Raw genomic sequence first — 20,805 nt, 5'->3', positions numbered from 1 at the left:
TACGTGGAAGATTTAGTCTTGCTAGGAAGCCCATAAATGCAGCGTAAGTAAGACTGCATGTTTGCGACTTGCAAAGGCCTTTCAAGTCCGTGCTTGTACAGGGGCAGTTTAGAGAGGGAAGCGTGCGTGCGGCAGGCTCTTCCAGCGTGAGGCTCTTCCAGAGGGAAACGTGCGTGACCCTGACCTGGCAAATTCTTCCTGGAGAACCGTACTCTCTAAGGCCCGGTTCACAGAGATGAGCTGAAACAGGCCCCTCAGTAAAAAAGTTTGAATCCGTCGAAAAGGTTATCAGTGTGAAATGTTAGATTATCGTATTTTTGTACAACGGACGATTGTGTGTCCTTTAAATGTGTCTGTGGTGTGTTTTGTGAACACACTTGGCCATCGGCATCATGTGAAAGTTTTATTTCTTTACCATGGTGATGTGCAGACTGTGGCCCACGGCCCACTTCCCGGCCTCCACCTGTTTTCACGTGGCCCTTGAGCTAAGAATGGTGTTGTATTGTTAATAATTGGAAAAAAAAAACCCCAAAAAACAGAAGAATGCTGTCTCGTACATCTGTATATCACATGTCATTTCAGTGTTCACAGAGGACGTTTGCTTAGTGTTCAGTCGGACGAATGGTCCACGGGTGTTTTGAGTGGACTGAGCAGATGCCACGTACAACGAATGAAAAATATAAGGCAGATCTTTCCATGCAGAGGTTCTTATGTGCAGGCCCTGTAGAGGACCAGCTGTGTTAGGGACACGACTCTGGAGCTGTGGTTCTGACCCTTCCTGGCTCAGCTCAGAGCTACAGAGCCTTCCCTTGGCTCTGTGTAAATGCAGATGTCCTGTATGTCCTGGGGGGGTCTCCGTTCCAGGCTTCTGACCCTTCGCTGTGCCCTGGACCCTGCAGGAAGTTTGGGGAAGCCTTGGGGATCCCATCTCAGCATAATGTGTATAAAGCATGAAAGGAACTACGTGGGGTTACGGAGATAATCAGTTAATAAAAATGCACACCAGAATATTAAATGTAAATTTGCAGCACAGTGAGTGTAATTATGCACTAAACTTGGGGTGGCAGAGCTAATGACTACTGTAATTTTGAAGTCGTGATAAGCATAGATGGTATTTTGGGACATCTGCAGCAACCATAATTTGTTGTGCAAATAGCTATGATTTTCTCTTCAAAGTCACTGCACTGTTGGTAATTACTGTGGTTTGTTGGCTGTGCTTCTACATGCTGTATTTCAGTTTGAGGTTAGTAGAAATTAAAATGTATCTATTTTTCCCTTCCGAGTTAACATGTTCCAAAGGTTAGTGACCGTTGGTCTGATCCCTGTCTGCCCTTCCAAACTCCTCTCATAACACACCTGGTCTCATTCACTCAGCTTTGGCCACACTGGCCTTTTCGCTGTGCTCAGATACGTCCAGCTCTTTTCTACCTCAGGATCTTTGCACTTGCTCTCCGTCAGTAGTTGCTGTGTCCCAGATTGAGGTGTGGTTGGTTAGGTCTCTGCTCAAGGCCCCCATCTCCTATTTAAAAGGGCTCCTGCCCCCTCGCTCTTCTGTCACCCTGCCTTGTTCCTGTTTGATGCCCCTGTCACTGTGTAATAGCCTGTATCCCCACTTCTTCTGTTAGAACCTTTGCCCCTTGAGGGCAGAAACATGATCGGTCCCCAGTGCCAGGAATGTGCTAGCCACAGAGGGGTCGATAGGCATTGGTAAATAAGCCACGACCAATTGAGTGAAGACACTTGGTAGAGGTCTTAATTTTAGTCCACAGCCATTCGCTTCCTGCTTTTGGGTCATGTTTGTTTTTCATTTAGAAGCTAGAGGTGAAAAACTCCCCCAGGTACCATCAGCCTGAACCCCGAGCCCCGGGGCAGCCATCCCCGGGTGTGACAGGTTTGTGTTCTCACACTGTGCATGTCCGTATCCCCACCGACCGTGTCTTTTGATCCAGCTCGTTAGACAGTGGAGGTGATCTCCGGATGGCGGCTGGTTGCAGCAGGTGGAGTGGGGCTGCTTGGCTCTCGGGGGGCCGAGCACCCTAACATGCAGTGCATTTGCCGAGAGGTTTCCAGACGATCGTTTACAAACCGTGGGTATCCTGCATGACCGTGCTGACCGCTGACACAAAGTTTGGTGTTGGAGAGTGGACCTCGCATAAACCAGTGCATCCGAGATCCCAAGCTAACGTTTTACGGAATGCCTAAATGCCAGACTCCTACTTCTTCCTATAGCTCCTCCTCTCCCCTCCCTCCCGCCTTGTCACGAGCCCCTGTGACTCCTCCCAGGCATATTTGATGACCGACCTGGGCCCTTGCTTACCTGCTCTGTTCTTACTCTTACTCTGCTTAGAGCAGAATGGGGAGGTAGAGCCCCTCTTGGAGTCCACTCCAGGCAAAAGTAATGACTGGTGTGTGGAAGAAGTGCGGAGAGTCGGCGGCTCCTGCGCCGGGTGTCGGGGCAGCGTGGAGGCTCCCTCGGGGGCACCGCAGGTGGACGGCAGGGAGCGGCGGCTGGTCGCAGACCTCCTGGCCTGTGTTCCTCACCCTGTGGCCTGCTCGCCTCGTCACTTTACAGGCAGGACTGGGGGAGGGACAGAGCCCCGAAGGCCACTCACAGGCATGGCCCGCTCACCAGGGACTTCAGCCTTGACTCTGGCGCTGGGTTTTGCTTCACGGTGTCCGCTGGTGGCAGGGTGTCCTCTGTCTCCTTGGGGTCAGTGGGGCCCGGACGCCGAGAGGCACTGTCCGCAGGAACGACTGGGGTCCACAGACTGCCGTGGCCACTTTCCCGTTCAGACGGGGAACCTGGCGTCTCGGGGTCGGCCTGGCGGCCAGGGGCGTCTGCAGGTGTTTCCTCTCACAGTGCATGCACGGGACGCCGTGTGCTTCTCGGACCCTGTCCTGCTCCTCCTGCTGCTTCTCCCTGGAGCCCCCACTGACCTGTCACCTGCAGGGTCTCAGCTTCAGGTGCTGCCTCTTCTGTCCTCCTGTCCCCCTTCTAGTCAGTCCCTAGACCCCACGGGGCCGCTGCCTGTCTGGTTCCCCACCCCTCACTGGGCATGGACTGCTCTGCCCCGTACCCAAGAGGCTGGAGTGGCTGGATTCAGACCGATTTCTCCACTTCAAAATACCGAGCTCTGGCTCGGGCAGCCCCCCGGGCAGCCCCCTTTGTGCCCCTCCATGCCGGTTCCCCACGCCTTCTCTCCGGCTTCTCTCCGGCTCCCGGCCCCTCCCCGCTTCTCCAGCCTCAGCAGGCCGAGCCGCCTTCTTGGTTCAGCGGGAATACGAGAGCATTCCAAAGAGACCTCCTGACCGCTCCCCCCATGGCTACCCCTGTCCAGTGGGGCAGCTGGCCACCAGCCCTCCTGCCGGGGGACACTGCTCCTGACCTGTCTCTCCTCTCCCAGGCCATCCTCATTGTCATCCAAACACCGTGGAACATTTCCTGCCAACACCTTGTGTCTTTTAATAATTTCCAACTGTTGCATGGCCATCTCCTTGTCATGTCTTCCTTCCATAAGTGTGTCTGCACTCGGATAGGTGTGTGAAGCTCAGGAAATTGTGCCGTGGCATCTGTTGCATCTGGAAATGGACCCTGGGCTACCCAGAAACTGACCCCCCACCCCCGGGCCTTTCCAAAGCTAATGACGTCTCCATCTGCCTGCTGCACAACCCCGTGTGAAGACTGATAATGACTAAAAGCTAAAGCTGACCATAACCCATCCCATCTTGTGCGTTAGAGTCCATCAGCGGGCCCTGCCTTGTATTAAAGTATTTTTCCTCTACAGGACATGGGCAAATTCTGCCTCACATACGAGGCCTCCATGACCCGGCTCTTCCGAGAGGGGAGGACGGAGACCGTGCGTTCCTGTACCATGGAGTCATGCAACTTCGTGCTCGCCATGGTGGACCCCACCCAGACGGTAAGGAGGCGCCAGGCCGCGGAGACCTCGCGCATGCCTTCTCCGGGGGCGTCGTATTCAGCTTCTCTCCCTGCTGCCTTTCAGGGGAGCTGAATGTGGTCAGGACACGTGCAGAGAGGTTAGCGTTAATCCGCATGGACTCCCTAGGAGTCTAGAACCTCACAGAGCACAGGGAGGCACGGGAGTTGGTGCAGTGGGTCAATCCAAGGAGCTGGGGTCTGGGTGAGAAGCCTGGAACCGTGCCATAGAACCTTCTACTTGGGGTCAGCGGAGCCCGCTGCCCATACCCACAATCACTGCACAGGCTGGGGGCTCTGGGTTTCCCTCGGGTGGCCCCATCGGCAGCATGAATCTGGGGAGGGGGCAGCCCCTCAGGGGGGCTCCGCTCTGGCACGTCCCTCCCGCTTGCTTTAATGGTGTCATTGGACCCCTGTGGAGAAGGGCCCCTCACGTGCGTGTCAGAGCCTGTGGGGTCCGTCCTGCATGGCATGACTGTCCCGCCCCTTTACTCAGGTTGAGCAGAGGCTCAAGTTGTTCAAGATTGCCTCCGAGAAGCACCAGCATCTGTACCGCCTGGCGATGACTGGCTCCGGGATCGACCGCCACCTCTTCTGTCTTTACGTGGTGTCCAAATACCTGGCCGTGGAGTCCCCTTTCCTGAAGGAGGTCAGTTGCCACGGTCGGCGGCAGCTCTCCCGGCTCACTGGCTAAGCTGGGACGAAGTCAGGGCCACCACCTCGCCAAATGGGTCCTGGGGCTTCGCTGTCATCACAGTGTCCCATCCGAGCTGTGGCCTTAGTGCCGCGTCCCTTCAGCCCCTGGGGAAGGCCGTGCGTCACACATACCCTTCCGACCTCCTTGATGTAAGTGACCTCAAGCTCGGACCATAGTAAGGTGCACGCTGGTGACTAGGACATGAGGAGCCGAGTATTTATCAGTCTTGTTTTTAATACAGTTTATTTACTTTTAAAGGTGTGAAATTTAACTTATAATAATGCTGTGTTGAACAAGCAGCTTGAAAAAATTCCTGAAAATTAGCTTCAGCCCAGCACGGTCCCCTTCCTGAGTCTTAGTTCGTATGTCTGCCCCCTTTGGGGGGTGTCAGCCCCCCTGGTCCAGATGCCCTCTCTGCACACGGACTGGCCTGAGTCAGCAAGAGGCCTTCCAGGACGCAGACCTCCTGCGTCTGAGCCACCCGAGTCCCGGTGAGACTTTCCCTGTCTTCCCCCGGGGCTGCTGTGCAGGGACAGAAGAGGTTGGTGCGGGGAAGGGTGTCATTAGAGAATGTCCTTGTTTGATGCCGCAGGTCTTATCTGAGCCGTGGAGGTTATCGACCAGCCAGACTCCGCAGCAGCAGGTGGAGCTGTTTGATTTGGAGAAGAACCCGGAGTACGTGTCCAGCGGAGGGGGCTTCGGGCCGGTAAGTGTCCGAGGGTAGGTGGGCACGGAGCTGCGTGCCCGGGGACCGGCCGTGCCCGCCCGCCTCCGCTTGGGGTCTTCCTGGACCCTGAGCACTCCCTGGTGCCTTGTGGGTCCCTCCCTGCCCCACCAGGAATTCTGCAGATGATTAGTGCAGGGGCTTTTGCTGTCTTGTATGTGGAATGTGAGACAGTCCTGTTTCCTCATCGGCTCCTTCCCCGAGGTTAAACATCGGCTTACCTGGTTCTGTAGGTCGCTGACGATGGTTATGGCGTGTCCTACATCCTCGTGGGAGAGAACCTCATCAATTTCCACATATCTTCCAAGTTCTCCAGCCCCGAGACCGTAAGTACAGAACCAAGTTGCCTTTCCTAAAGGGATATTTTTGCCATTTTCTTTTTAACTTGACAGACATGTTCTTCCTGAATTTGACAGGAAGTAGCAGATTAACAACATGCTTTTTTACTCGGTTTGGACATCTTGAGATAAAAGAATTTTTAAACTCTTTCACCTAATTTTATTTTATTATTATTATTTTTAAGATTTTATTTGAGAGAGAATGAGCGAGGCCGTGTGCATGCATGAATGGAGAGACAGCGGGAGAGGGGGAAGCAGGCTCCCCACTGAGCGGAGAGCCGGACGTGGGGCTCCATCCCAGGACCCTGAGATCATGACCTGAGCTGAAGGCTGACACTTAACCACCGAGACACCCAGGCGCCCCTTTTTAATTTTAAAGAAATGATCTTCTTTGGTTGCAAACATTTCTTTGCCTATAGTGCTGGCTTTAAATCCTACTGTGGGAGTGCTCGCGTGACTCTGACCCTAATATCAGAGGGTAGATGGAGGTCAGCGTGCATGTATGAAGGAAGACGAGTACAAGATGATGGTGGGGGGGGCCTGGGGGGCTCAGTTGGTGAAGCGGCTGCCTTCCGCTCGGGTCCTGACCCTGGGCTCCCGGGATCGGGTCCCACACCGGGCTCCCTGCTCGGTGCAGAACTTGCTTCTTCCTGCGTCCGCCCCCCTGCTTGAGCTCGCTCTCACTTGCTGTCTCTCTCTCTCAAGTAAATTAATGAAATCTTTAAAAAATAATAATAATAAGATGAAGCAGGGTCCGCGGTGTTCTGTGGGAGTGGAACGTGTGACCTCCTTCCCAGCGCGGCGCGCTGAATCCTGGTTTCTTTTCTGCCTCTGCGCATGGCGGATCCCCTGAGAGCGCGGCCAAGTTCGCCGCTAAGCAGAGAGGATTGGAATTCATTTATTTGTCGCGCTTTGTGTAACGCGTTGTCCCCCGAGTCAGGTCCAAGGCCCCAGTGTAGGGATTTCAACATTGTAACGTGCGTTTTTGTTTTTTGTCTTTGCGCGGAAGGACTCGCATCGCTTTGGGAAGCACCTGAGACGGGCCATGACGGACATCATCGGGCTGTTTGGGTTGGGCGCCAACTCCAAAAAGTAACTCCATTACAGCCGCCGCGAAGCAGAACGAGCTCAGCCGCCAAAACCAAATGAAGAGTAGCTGTCCGATCCCGAGTGTAGCTCCGGATGCAGAATTGCCCCACGAAACTCAGTTTTCCTTCCGCCAAGGGTTTGGTGTTTTCCTTCTTATAGAACAGCAGGTCTCCACCACGTGAAGTCTGACTCCACTACTTCCTGGCAGGTCCCGACTTCGGGGATCTTTTCATCAAGTGTCCCTCTGCCCCCCGCTCCCAAAAAGCGTTTGCATCTGCCTGTGGTGACTGAGGGATGAGATTGTGGTTGAGCTATTGAAGGGACTGGTGGGCTTGTGACTTCATGCATTGGGAGCGCAAATGGCACGTTTCCTCGGTGGGGAGGGGGGCGACCGGGCACCTGGTACTCACGGGCGTTTACTTCTACCGGAGCTCGTTTTGTTCAGAGAGGAACGTGTTCGAGTTTTGGAGATGTTAATCGTTTGTAGCTGATGCGCGTGTAATGCACTAACGGAAACACTGTGCTTCTGGAAATAGCTCTTGTCACTGTGGGTCGCTCCGTCACCGTCCGTCATCTGGTAGCCCGTATTGGCCTTTCCGTGTTGGAAGCGTGCCCTCCGCCTCATCTCTACTTTTACTGACCGTTCAAGTCTTCAAAACCCAGTGCCTTAAAAGTGGAAGGCCCAGAGCGAGAGGGAGACCGCGGGAAAGATATCCTGGGTCGGGTCGGTCTTCAGGTGGGAATTGTGTCTTACTATTCTCAACTGAAACCCTAAATGTTTCCTGTGGTTTCCCTGCCCCTAGAAAGACCAGTTCCCTCCTGTGGGCCGCTGGGCTGGATGCCCCCGCATCAGACGGCCTTCCTTGCATCATTAAGCAATGAAAGAAAGGGTGTGTGTGTGTGTGTGTGTGTGTGTGAGAGAGAGAGAGAGAGAGAGAGAAATGGGGAGCAAGATGACGTGGCTTCCAGTCAAAGCTGGCATCAAGTGTGATGTGTCTGGAGAAGAAAGCGTGAGCTGGGCCTCCTGGTAGCTGCTCACCCAAGCTGACAACAAAGGCAGGGCGTGACATTTACCACTGACAAAGGAACAAAGCTTGAGAGACAGGAAGAATAACCTCGAAATGGTCAGGAGAGTGTAGGGCCAGTAGGCCCCAGGAGTGCTTTCCAGTCCCAGCTGGCAAGAGACAGAACCACTGTCCTTTCCAGGGGAGATGGAGGGCGATAGAGACCCGTAGGCCGCGTCATCTCCGTGACGGACGGAAGTGTCGCGCGGGCTGGGTCTGACACAGCCTGCACTTCCGGTGGGCGTACCTTCATCTGGAAGCGTCCGATGGACCAAAAAGCAATTATGCACTGAGTCGTCTCCAGGATTTAATGTAAAAAATAAAGGATCATGGAACGGGAAAGCCCCACGGCCTCCACGGCCATAACGACCAGCTTAGCTGTCCATTTTTAAAACTGTATTTATTTTTCTGACCACTTTGTTCTGGTGGGGCTTGCCTCTGTCAGAGCCGTGCCCTTCCAGGATACGATGACCAGGCTGGACTGTCGGAGGAGACGGGCGCTCACTACAGGGCGAATGCGTGTTTTATGTACATGTGATAATGTCAAAATTCCACCTAAATGGGCCAAAGATTTTTTTTCCTCTTAAAAGCAAAAATGAAAACACACACAAAAAAGCTAAAATGAAGACCAACATCTACAGTAACAAGCCCTACCCCCTCCTTCCTTCATGGTTCATAGTGAAGGAGGTGTAGGGGGCAATCGCCCACTCTGCCCCCCACCCCCGGGGTAGGCAGGCGTGGCTTCCAGTCAAAGCTGGCATCCGTCGCCATCAGAGCCACCCCAACCCTGCAATACTGACCACTGACCTTAGCATTCCCATGTGAATTCCAGTGTCGCCGTGTAGCACTCAAACACATTTGGGCTCGTCTCTCAGGTTTAAATATTTCAAATGTAATTAATTGTTGTTAATCAGTGCAGTTATCAATGCAATTTTATATTTCGTAAAAGAAGGAAGAGTGGTTTTTATTGTACATGTTGAAAGGAGGAGGGAAGAGTATTATGTATTTAATTTAATTTGGAATAAGCCATAGTCTTAAAGGAGCTGTGGTTTGAATTTGTTATCTTGGACTGTCCATTACATGTAAATACAGATGCTCTTTTGGATGTAAATCTGAGAACTGCGGTATGAATGTTATCATTAATAAAACATTAATCCCAGCCTTTGGTCCTGGCTCTTTTGTAATATGAATAAGGAGGTTATAAGTCAGGGGTGGAAGTCCAGGAGCTGGAGACGTTTGGAGAGAGACCGCAGGAGGCCCAGCCTGGGCAGGGTGGACCTCACAAGACTCACTGACCTGGCTGAGAAGGGCAGCTGCCGAGATGGGCTGTGGGATTCCACTCTGTGTTGATGTATTCTCTCCCTGCTCCCACGCCCGGAACAGTGCCCCACACATAGTAGGTTCTCAAGTATCTGCTAAGTGGGTGCGTGAATTCAGTTTTCTCGGTAGTCTTTCTGGAGCACTTGCTGTGTGCTAAGCTCTGCTAGGTACAGCGGGGACCCCACGAGGTTCTGGCTGTGGTGGAGCTCAAATCCGGTGGGAGGAGGAGGACAGAGCCCAGACAGCCATTCTGAGGATCCCCAATGTCCCAAGGCAGATGAGAGGATCACGTGTGGGCCCAGGTAGCTGGCCTCGAGAGGCGGCTGATTTGAGGGGAGGCCTCAGTCACGACACAGCTGGCGTCAGCTGATCCTGGCTGGAAGAGCATTTTGGAGTGTCCCAGAGGTCCTGAGCCACCGAGTCTGGCTAGGTTGTGACTCGCCCAGGTGGCCGCGCCGATGGCATGGGAGCTGCCCCTTGAAAATGCGGGAATGCTGAGAGTCTTCCCGGGTGATGTTCTTGCTCTGGCTGCTCAAGCTGGTCAGACGTTTTTCCTGAGGGCCCTTCAGCGTGTGTCCGCTGCCTGCTCCATCCCTACAGTTCGGGAAGCCCAAACTGCTCGCTCAGCCCTGCCCTGAACTCAACCGACTTCAACCCTGATGAGACTGTTTCAGCCATAAGCTTAAAGGCCGTCTACACACGCATCTGTAGGTGAGGCCCTGCGAGGGCTGGAGGGATCCACAGCTGACTGCAGTGTCCCCCTTGGCCGGCAGCACGACGGGGGATGGCCTGTTTCTTAAGGGAACTTTGGCTCTATCTGTAATGTTTAAATATTCCGCTATAGAGTTTATGAGCCAATGAAAGAAAAAAAATATTCTAATTTTCATCTGAAGAAGTCAGGCTGGTCTGGGGGCCTCAGTTTCCCCATGTGACGCTGGAGCTGAAGACCCTGGGAGCGTCCTTCCTGGCCCTTCTCCCCGCGGCAGCCCGCCCCCGCCCCCGCCCCCGCCCCCGCCCCCGCCCCCGCCCGGGTCACCTGGCTCTCCTCGAGCCCCGCCCCCGCCACGCCCCAGATCGGCCCCGCCCACCGCCGCCCCGCCCCTAACGGCCAACGGCCGCGGGCACGTGAGGGGCCGCCTCGCTCTGCCCCCTGCTCCGCATCCTGGCTCTGCGCTCCGGCAGCCGCGGCGGCCGCAGGTGTGTGCCCCAGAGGAGGCCTGAGCCCGCGTCCGGCCGGCCGCCGTCGGGTCTCCCCGCGGTCTCCGGGCGCGGCCGAGGGATCTGCAGGCGGGGAGGGGGACAGTGGGTCCCTCGGTCGGACCCTCGGGAGTGGAGGGACCCCCGCCCCGTCACGCCCTCAGGAATGGAGGGACCCCGCCCCGGTCAGCCCCTCGAGGGCAGCGGGACCCCCCCCCCTCCCCGGGTCAGCCTCTCGGGAAGGGAGGGACCCCGGCCCCGGGGAGACCCTCGGGAGTGGAGGGACCCCCGCCCCGTCACGCCCTCAGGAATGGAGGGACCCCGCCCCGGTCAGCCCCTCGAGGGCAGCGGGACCCCCCCCCCCTCCCCGGGTCAGCCTCTCGGGAAGGGAGGGACCCCGGCCCCGGGAGACCCTCGGGAGTGGCGGGACACGCCCCCCCGCTCCCCCCCCCCGGCTCGGGGGACCCCCCGTGGAGCGCCGGGCGGGGCCGGGGCGGGGCCGGGGCGGGGCCGTGCCCGCCTCACCTGGCCGCGTCCTTGCAGGTGCTCGGCTCTGGGCCGGAATCCGCGTGGCGAGGGGTGCGTGGCGATGCCCGGCCCGAGGTCCCCTCAGCGGACATGGAAGAGGCGCCCCTGCTCGGAGGGATGTCCGGTCCCGAGGAGGAGATGGTGACCGACCTTTTCAGTGCAGAGAGTCCGTTCGTTTCGGAGAACCTTGCCCTGAAAACCCCGGTGGTGGTGAAGCACGAGGAAGACGAGTTCCACGTGTTTAAAGACGCGTGTCTGAGCTCCGCGGACCCCAAGGAGCCCCTCCTGCACGCGTTCAACCCCCCGCTTCCCGTGGACTGTGACAGCCAAGTGAAAGTGGAGCTCGCGGTGGACGGCAGCGACGCCGAGGAGATGCTCCCGGAGTACCCGAGTCTCCCCGAGCTCAGCCCCCTGGAGGACGCCGCGCTGCCGGTGGCGGCCCCGCAGCCGCAGGCCTACAACGTGCACTTCCTGTCCTCGCTGCTGGCCCCGCACCGGAGTCCTGCTGTCGTGCCCCTGGGCGCCTGGGCCAGGGAAGGAGGTGCCCCCCCGGGGGTCCGGGTGATTCCAGTAAGATCCATGTGGGAGACAGGCGCCGGACCTCGGTCACCCGGTGCGGAGCAGAGAAGTGAGACCGCTGGCCCGGGCCAAGATTTCCCTCACAAGCCTTTTCCCGGGGTCAGTAGCATCCTGGGTTGGAGTCACTCATTCCAACTGCTCACCTCCCTTTGTAAGCCCCCTGCGCCCACCCAGCCAGGCCATTCTCCCTGCAGGAGAATTAGGTCCTGGGGGGCTGACAGCAGAAGAGGGAAAGAGCGAGGAAGTGTGTGGCCCTCGCCTGTTGCTATCACTGGCTTTAGGAGAGTCCCCCGCCCCCTTTATGTTAGAATCGCTAATGTAGTGGGGGGGGGGTGCAGTGTGATTGTTTTCACATAGTCCTGAAATCAAGGCGTGGGAGCTTCTCGCTGGTAGTTAGGGCGTGTTCCTCCAGCATAAGCAACATAACTCAGTCTCCATAAATTCCTGCTGATTCTGGACTAACGGCCCTCTTCTGCTGTCGCCACTGGTGATTTTTCTGCTTTGTTCTTGCCGGAATGAAACAAATCAATTTTTAAAGGAAACAGGATCCCAAGGAAATGGGTACTGGTCCAAGAGGATCGAGTTTGAAAAGCTAAAGCACTCAGCCCTTAAATCACTGTAGTAAGTTGTTAAGCGTCTGAGGAGCACTTTGGAGCTGGTATTGGGATGAGGGTGGCCTGACTTCGTGTGTCAGGAGTCATAGCTCCAGAGCTTGGATTTCTGCCTTTCTGGTTTCCCTTCGGCACAGCTGCTGCTCCTTAGTGTAAAGGAAAGATGGGGAGGAGAGGCTGAGCCTCCACCGCCCTCTCGCTTACACGCGGGAGCCCTAGAGCTCACCCGGTCCTACCAGCCATCACCCGCAGTAGAGGTCTTCGTGACTCTCCTTCGGATGGCTTGCAGTGTCAGCCACTCCATTTGGCTTCCAGGCCAGACTGGGGTTCCTGGCACCTTTTGCCTGTTGGGCATCTTAGGACGACTGCTTTACAAGTGGACTCAGTGAGAATTCACCAGAACAGGAACAGAAATGGCTCGTCTCAAAATCATAACATTCTCTCTCTCAATCTCTTTTAAGATTTTATTTATTTATTTGAGAGATCAGGTAAAAACATGAGAAGGTAGGAGGTCAGAGGGAGGAGCAGACTCCCTGTGGAGCTGGGAGCCTGATGCGGGCTCGATTCCAGGACTCCGGGATCGTGACCTAGCTGAAGGCAGCAGTTTAACCAACTGAGTCACCCAGGCGCCCAACATTCTTTTCCAATGTAATCCAATTTTAACAAAATGTAGGTTGGACAAAATAAAGGAGAGGCTATTTGGATGATATGTTTTTGCTTTTAGAAAATGTTATTGCCTATTTCCTAGTTAACTAGTAAAATGAAAAAGATCCAGCATGGACATGTTTATCGTTTAAACAGAATGGGATTATTTTAAAGTAAATATTGAGGATGAATTGCTACTTTCCTTTTTCTAGAAATTCATTCCCACATTGACCTTTCTTCATATCTCTTCTGTAAAAATGGGATTTCACTGAGTATAAGTAGTTCAGATCATAGTCGCTTGTAGCACTTTCTGTGCAAGTACGTGTTAATCATAGGGTGGGAAATTCAATCTAAACTCTGATGGCACCTGCCTGGCAAGTTCCTCAAAGCAGAAAGCAGAAGAAAATTTTAAATTTTCTCTTTCTATAAAATGTGAATTATTGAAATAAAGCCAAACTTGAAACACAGCTAAACCTTCTTCTTTTTAAATATTGATACCTTCATGACAGTCTGCTGTGCTAATAAGGAAACTGCCAGTAATTATTATCTGTGCAGGTCGCTGATTTCACTATTTGTTGGACATCTCCAAGTTTGCGTCCACAGCCACACCTAGAAAGATCATGATCTGTGCTGTGATTTTATTGTTTTTATTATTTTTTGAAGATTTATTTATTTGATAGAGGTCACAAGTAGGCAGAGAGGCAGGCAGACAGAGAAGGGAGGAAGCAGACTCCCTGCTGAGCAGAGAGCCGATGCGGGGCTCCATCCCAAGACCCTGAGATCATGACCAGAGCTGAAGGCAGAAGCTTAACCCACTGAGCCAGCCAGGCGCCCCCATGCTGTGATTTTAAATGAGGTCTTCAGATTGTTACCCTAGAATCACCGTCTTCTTGGAAGGACCTGCCTCCTGGCCTCTGGCAAGCTCCCCTGCACTCTGCAATGGGCAGTCTAGGGCCGATGGAGGTTCAGGAGGGGTCGGCCGATGCCATCCCAATCCTCCTTGCATTCTTAGTAAATGTAGAAAGAATCCTCACAATTTTGGAACCCTCAAATCTGATGGTATTTTTTTAACCGAGTCTTTAGTTTTTAAATTTCACCAGTTTTCAGCAGCATCACTGGCATTTTGCCCTCTTGCTGGTGACCTTGCCGTGTGTCGGTGAGTTGGCAGCTGTTGCAGAAGATGGCTCAGAGACAAAGCTGGCTGTTCCCCATGCCCTTAGCACTTGTTACAGTCCTGCCGTCCAGTCAGGACACCGCTGTTCTGTAATGGTGAGCTCTGCTATAAATACACGATCAATATTAAATCTGATATGTCGGCAAGGATCGGAGGCTTCTTGAAAGAAAACAAATCAACATTAAGTTTCATACAATTTAATGAGCACACTAAGAACGGTGAGAAAGGGCCAGCTTGGAGGCCAGGTTAAGGAAGATCCCTCAAGTCTGCCGGGTCCTAGAGAAGGGAGGGCTGTTGGGCCCCTTGAGGGGCACGCGGCCAGCTGGGGCATCTCCTCACGTCCTTATGCCGTGTGCTGGAAGCAGCATGAGCGCTGCGTGGAAGGTTCACCTGCATATTTCGTGGGCAGAGGGGTTTGGTCCTCAGGGTCCTTCCTTCCCTGTGAGGCTGGTCAGATAACTGCTCACTCCTCGTTGCCCTCACATAGGGAGAATGAGAGGGAGAGAAGTAAAGCTAAGGTTGCTCTTCCCTTTGCAAACAGTATGCAACCGTGAAAACCGGTGTCCACAATGTGGTTTCTAAAATAACAATTGCTTTTTTTTTTTTTAAGGTGGAAATAAAGGAAGCAGGTGGTAATATTATAAGTAACAATCCTGAGGAAGCAACTTTTCAGAACCCTCTTGGTCCAGAATCCTGTTGTAAGTTCCCCTCGTCACAAGAAGCCGAGGACGCCTCTGGCTGCTCTCAAAAGAAGGACTCTAACCCAATGGTAATGATGCCAAAGAAAATGTGTCTTGACTGACATTATCTTAAATGTTTGATTCTGATCATTGCTAATTCAATAGGAATCGTCGATTTCGGTCATTGTTTTTCTGTTCTGTTTCCTTGTTGAGTCCGCAGTGCTGATTGCCTCATCTATCAAAAGAGGAACATAATTAAAACCGTAATGCTCCATTCACCTCTGGAATTCCCAGTTCCTGGGTCTTAGCAAACCAAACAAAGATTAGGACATTGCAGTCCTTGCTAAGGAGGGTAGCCCCAAGTCCCCTTGGGCTGAGGCAGCCTTTAGAATGATGTGGTTTGGCAGGTGGGCAGGTAGAGGGAGCTGGGGTTCTGTGGCTGTTTCCCTGCCTGCCTGCCTCCAAATTCCTAATAATACCAAGTGACACTCGCGTGACATAGTCTGTAACCTGTGTGGTTCATTTAATCCTCCTGTCAACGCTGTAGGCTAGCCATTATTTTTATCTACCATTTCATGGATAAGAAAAGAGAGATGTTACATGGTCTGCTTGTAGGTGGTGCATCTGGGACCCCAGGTCTGAGTGTGGTGAGTGAGGACGAGGGAGGAGGCGAGCCGGAGAAGCAGCCCTGACTCTTCCTCTAGCGAACAGTCCAAAGAACCAGAGGCCGCCTTTTCCCTGGCAGCTCTTTATCCCAAGAAGGGTGACCTAAGCTCTAAGGCACATCCTTTAACTAGGAGTTAACTTAAAAATGAGCTCATCACAAACTTCGGCTTAGCTGTGGCGTGTACCAGTACTGCCTGTCTGTCTGTGCTTCTGCTTGGGTGTGTGGGTTGGGAGAGCAGAGCTTGTCCGTGACGCCTGGAGCAGGTGAGCAGCTAATTCCTGTAGTTACACCAGGCTGCTGAGTAGCGTGCACACGCTCCTGCCGGAGAGGGCATGGCAGAGCCCAGGAGAACCCATTCTTTCTCCCAGTTTTGTGTACCTCTGTGTGTGTGTGTGTGTGTAACTATAACTTTATCCTCGGACTTCAAATAAAATGCCAACCAAACATGAATACTAGCCTCTTATCCAACATCAGGGTGATGTGAAGGTTTGAGCCAGTGACTTTGTTAACACAGGTTCTACAGGTGTCATTCTGCTAACATCGATCCTGGGTGCTTACTTGGGGTTTCCTGTCTGGGAAACCCAAAGGCAACCTAGAGTTGGAAACTGCAGTTTCTCTGGGTATCCGTGGTTTGACCATCAGAATTAGAAGCTGTCTGGGCAGAAACTCTGATTTCTCTTGCCTTCACATGCATGCTGCGCGGCCTGGGACAGGACTGCACCCCGGGAAGGTTCCATCTGTGCTTTGCTTGACTTGTGTCTTTGACTCACAAACCCACCTGGCTCACTGAGGAATCGTTTATGGTCAGAATCCAATGAGGTGATCTGAGAGTGCCAGTCAGGCCCAGGATGACAGACATGGCTTCCTAGAACCTTCCAGTTCTTGGATTAACCTTTCTAAACTGTACTTGTAGGAAATATAATAAATGGACGTTTAATAAGAACCCCACGTGTAAAATAATAATGTGTGGGAGCAGGAAAAATACCTCATAAAATATAAGACTATTCTAAGAATGTGACCAGCTCCAGAGGTGGAGTCGGGGACGGAGCCTTTTCCTCCAGGTGACCGGATCTAGTGGGGCTGGGGGGGCAGGTCCCCGCACTCCTCGTTGGGGCCGACAGTGGGGCGTAAGGATGGTGAAGACAGCCCAGTGCAAGGTCGCCGAGGCCTAAACCTCCACGGGCTGACACCGGTAGAGGAAGGCCCGAGCAGGAACTTGCATCCACACACAGAACACATCTCACAAAACAATTCCTGGGGGGGTTTTGCCCTGTGGTTCCTCCAGAGAACACATTACTGTGGAGTAAGAAATGGAGGACATATTTTAGCTTGCCGTTTTGCGTTAAGACTGAAATTCTAGATTAAAGTTACTTTCTCAGATTTAAGTTCATCTAGATTCGTATTACTGGATATCTTTTAAAAATGAAACCTGATCATTATTTTTCATTTTAGGTGATATGTCAGTTGAAAGGGGGTACACAAATGCTGTGTATAGACAATTCTGGCACAAGAGAACTAAAAGCACTTCATTTGGTTCCTCAGTATCAAGACCAAAATAATTATCTACAGTCAGGTACAGAGTACATTAATAAAAACTTATGTCATATATCATATGTAAGCTGATAAGTGATTATGTTTGGCTTTGTATAAAGAGTAAAAGTAAAGTAGGTGGTTAGGTTGTTAACTAGGCAACTTGCTAAATCTGTTTGCCCTTATAAGTGAACTAAAAATAGAAATAAAAATCTTTATAGACTAATTTACGTACATTGTGTTGTTGGATAGTTGTCCTCTACTTGGCTAGCTGCAGAGAGCGTGTGACTGCAACAGGTGACTGCTGTTACGACATGTGCATGTGTCGAAAGGAGACTGGGTTGGGCCGTCGGGTTGGCGGTTCACGTGTGGTCACACTGTATACAGTTTAATATACAGTCTTAATTATTAATTAATATATTATTAATTAACTATTAATTTATATATTAATTATATTAATATACAATATATACGAGACATTTTCATGTAATCAGCGAGAACTGTGAGTACACTTTAATCATCACTGAGTTTTAAAATGTATCAAGTGCTGGTTTTTCTCTGCCATTCTCTCAGAAACATCTTTAAACTGACATAATAATAATATATGGCCTAGAAGTCCTTAGTTATTTTCAAATTACTTTTAAATGATTAAAGAAAGAATAAGTAACAGAGCCTTAGGATTGTATTTACAAAAGTTAGACCCTAATTCTTGAAAACTAGGTATCTCTGTGTGTTAATCTCTTTAGATTAACATAATCATGTTAATCTAAATCTCGAGTTAATCAGAATATTTAAATTATCAGATGTTTTATTGATCTTATCAATGGTTTATTTATTTTTGTTTTTGTTGTTGTTGAAGTGTAATCTACCTACCACATTGTATTAGTTTCGTTTGTACAACAGTGATTTGAAGTTTGTGTACACGGGAACCGATCAGCACAGTAAGTCTAGTTACCATCTGCTGCTACACGAAGTTGATGTGATATTACTGACTGGGTTCCCCATGCTGTACTTGCCAGTAATTTAAATCAATATTAAATACAGATGTCATTTCAGTGGCACTACAGAGTTCAGGGCTAGAGGAAATACTGTAACTCCTGTTCCAAACTGATAGTCTCTTTATTTAGGGACAGATAAAATGCCTTCAAGACATTTGCTTTTCTGTGGTACGGAATCAGGGTTGGAGTTTAGTCTTCCAGAAGCCCTCTGTCCATGCCCACCACGATCTTCTGGCTCCATCTCCTGCAGGTCAGAGCGACCTCTGATCCTCTGCACAAGCAGGGAAGGCTTCTTTCCTAATTCTCCTCCTTCTGGAACATGACCCGATCCTAATGCCTTTAGATCCACAAAAGGAAAGGCTTTATATGGTGTTCTTCAAACATACTTCCTTGTCATAGAATCATAACCCCGTCACCATGGACGTATGAAATACCAGTATGAGATGAACACATCCTGGTTACCGAAGTGTCAAGGTATCATCGCTCAAAGGATGCGTGAGCCGGGAGCAGGGAATGTGTTCAGCTGATCAGTGACTAAAGATGCTAAGACACGTTTCTCCCTCTGCCTCTGCTCACCGGCACTGAGGTTTGCAGAGCCTTCCCTGTGTCAGGAATGTTTTCCACGGCACGCTTACACCAAAGATATACAAATCCGTTCCATTAGTTAAATAGTTTGGTCCAAAGAGCCCAATAAGTATTTACATCCTAGCAAGTTAGTAACCATTTGAAAAAAAGAACACACATAAATTGAAAGTAGTTCACACGATGTCCGACAGATGTCGCTGTGCCTTCCTTGAAAGTGGGACGGATCCAGGGCCTCCCTGGCGAGTTGGCTGGGGCTCCCAGGGGCCCCTGCACGGAGCCACAGCGTGGGAACTTGGCCACTAGCCACAGTTTTGTTTCGCTTCGTTTTGTTTTTAGCATAGTAGACTAACCCTGGAAGCTTAAATTAAGCAGCTTTAAGACCAAGAAAAAGATGTAATATGTAAAAATAATAATAATAATAATAATAATATTGACTCAAAAGTTTTTACAGAATAAAAAAAATAGGATCAAGGTAAGTTTAAATGATTTTGCACATGATAAATCATGATACATGATCATTTTTGTACTTTCTTCCATGTGCAGGTAGAAAAGGAACAATATATGGTATCGATTAATTTTAATTGTCTTCCTTACAGATGTCGCTAAACCAATGACTACTTTAGTAGGAAGATTTTTGCCAGTACCAGCAAAATTAAATCTCATTACACAACAAGTGAGTCATTGTTTTAATAAAAAATTACAGTTGGGCACTATTTTCTCTTAAAATTTCAATTGTTGAAGTTGGAATTACTCAGGAAATATAATTTATCCTCTTTTAAAATCTACAGTGAAACCTTTACCATGTGTTCCATACCTTCACTACTGGGTCAGACACTGGGGGTTGGGAGGCAGTGGCACAGGTTCAAGGCAATTCTGGGCCAACCCTTTGGGCTTTCTTGCACTTTCCTACAGCTGTCAGACCAACCAACCTTCCGAAACCCCATTTGTTGAGCTCATTTTTTGCAGTCCTGCTGTCCATCTAGCAGGACACACCACCCGTTTGGTGTAGAACATTCCTTACCTTCCTCGGTAGAATGGAAATGCTTTTTTAGAGTTTAAAATGCTTTTATGATTGTACCACAATATGCACATACTAAATATAAGACGAATGTGTTATTTTCCCTAAGTCTTGATATGAAGGGTCACTACCCCAGAAGAGACTTCCGTGACTCCCCAGTGTGCCAGCCAGTCGCTGTCACTGCACCTGTCTGCTTCTCTGCCCAGCACTGTCACGGTCTTGCGTTTTCCTGGTTTGTCTATTTGTCTGCATCTCCCTACGGGTGTGCCGGGTCTGCAGGAGTAGAGATCTTGTGAGCCTAGTTTGTCTCTGTAAACTGAGACCTGGAACGAAGCCTGGCACGTACAGGGCGCTCACCCAGAGTGACTTTCTGTAGGGCCGGTGCCGGTCTGAGCACTCAGACCACATCAGGGAGCCAATGCTAAGTGATGTCCCCAAACAAAACAAAAGAAAACATGTGATTCTGCCCCCTGCAGCCACATTTTAGTGTGGGAGACACACAACTTGGGCAAATGTAGTAATTACATTGTGTGCCAGGAGAGCAGAGGACAGGCATCGGGCACAGAGCTTCCACGGGGGCAAGGCAGGAAGCCAGCCACGGGTCGCGCCACTGAGAAGGTGACGGTTGAGCAAAATCTTGAGAGGAGAGGGTGATCTGCGTGACCATCACGGGGGAGAACATTCCAGGCAAGCAGAAGAGCACAATACAGGGTCAACCTGCTGTAGAGACAGTGAGGAGGCGGCCAGGGGGCGGGGATGGAGGGAGCAAGAGGAAGGTAGCAGAAGGGGGTGGCAGAGGAGCAGGCATGGGGCTGGGGAAGGGTGGGGCCGAGTGGGTGTGGGGGACCTGCCACCGGGAGAGTCCCGTAATGCGGGGGTTGGGGGGGCAGGGCCGAGATGACAGCAGCTCCGACCAAGCGGGGCCAGCGGAGCAGAAACAGCTTGTCCGGATCCCCTACAGGCTGGCAGGGCTTGTGACGGACTGGGTGTGGGGAGAGAGAGAGAGAGAGAGGGAGGAAGCATGGATGCCCCACAGTTTCAGCCAGAACGAACAGAAAGATGGTGCTTCCATCCAGAGAGCTGAGGGTAGTACACGTCTTATGAGGGAGACTAGGAGTTCGCTGGCCTTGACGTGTTACGTTTGAGACATCTGAGTGACAGTGGCCCGCAGGAGTGGGACATGTGGGCCCGGAGATCAGTGTGAGGAAGGTCTGGGCTGGAGGGAAGAAGTCACCAGGGCGTAGATGGCATTTAAGGCCTTGAGACCAGAGGAGACCCGTGAGGCAGCAGGTGTAAGCAGAGTCGGATGTTTGTCGAGTGCGTCAGTAACTGTTTCTCAATATTGTATCGGTCAGTGCGGGGATCCCGAGCTGTGACCCTGCAGGCGCCCGAGGCAGACTCTCGCGGGTCCTGCACACAAGCCT

General features: G+C 51.6%; 2 protein-coding genes across 7 annotated transcripts in view; both read left to right on the top strand.

Annotated features, from left to right (window-relative positions):
- Positions 1-9,008, top strand: part of CPT1A (carnitine palmitoyltransferase 1A) — a 52,197-nt gene extending 43,189 nt beyond the window's left edge. For 4 of the 5 annotated variants that reach the window (XM_082748756.1, XM_082748755.1, XM_082748757.1 and 1 more), the window contains exons 15-19: positions 3,786-3,920; positions 4,434-4,586; positions 5,227-5,340; positions 5,592-5,684; positions 6,706-9,008. In XM_082748756.1, the coding sequence (XP_082604882.1) occupies positions 3,786-3,920; positions 4,434-4,586; positions 5,227-5,340; positions 5,592-5,684; positions 6,706-6,792 (582 nt within the window). In that variant the 3' untranslated portion in view covers positions 6,793-9,008. The remainder of the gene's footprint in view (positions 1-3,785; positions 3,921-4,433; positions 4,587-5,226; positions 5,341-5,591; positions 5,685-6,705) is intronic. The other variant, XM_082748754.1, reaches the window with a different exon arrangement.
- Positions 9,009-10,282: 1,274 nt separating this feature from the next.
- Positions 10,283-20,805, top strand: part of TESMIN (testis expressed metallothionein like protein) — a 37,773-nt gene continuing 27,250 nt past the window's right edge. For both annotated transcript variants that reach the window (XM_082748792.1, XM_082748793.1), the window contains exons 1-5: positions 10,283-10,366; positions 10,910-11,572; positions 14,514-14,672; positions 16,703-16,823; positions 18,960-19,036. In XM_082748792.1, coding sequence (XP_082604918.1) covers positions 10,985-11,572; positions 14,514-14,672; positions 16,703-16,823; positions 18,960-19,036 — 945 coding nt within the window. In that variant the 5' untranslated portion in view covers positions 10,283-10,366; positions 10,910-10,984. The remainder of the gene's footprint in view (positions 10,367-10,909; positions 11,573-14,513; positions 14,673-16,702; positions 16,824-18,959; positions 19,037-20,805) is intronic.

The sequence above is a fragment of the Mustela nivalis genome (genome assembly GCF_964662115.1).
Source record: "Mustela nivalis genome assembly, chromosome: 9".
NCBI classification, from domain to species: Eukaryota; Metazoa; Chordata; class Mammalia; order Carnivora; family Mustelidae; genus Mustela; species Mustela nivalis.
Note: the sequence above shows the minus strand (reverse complement) of the source record. Positions and strands in the feature narration are given on the sequence as shown.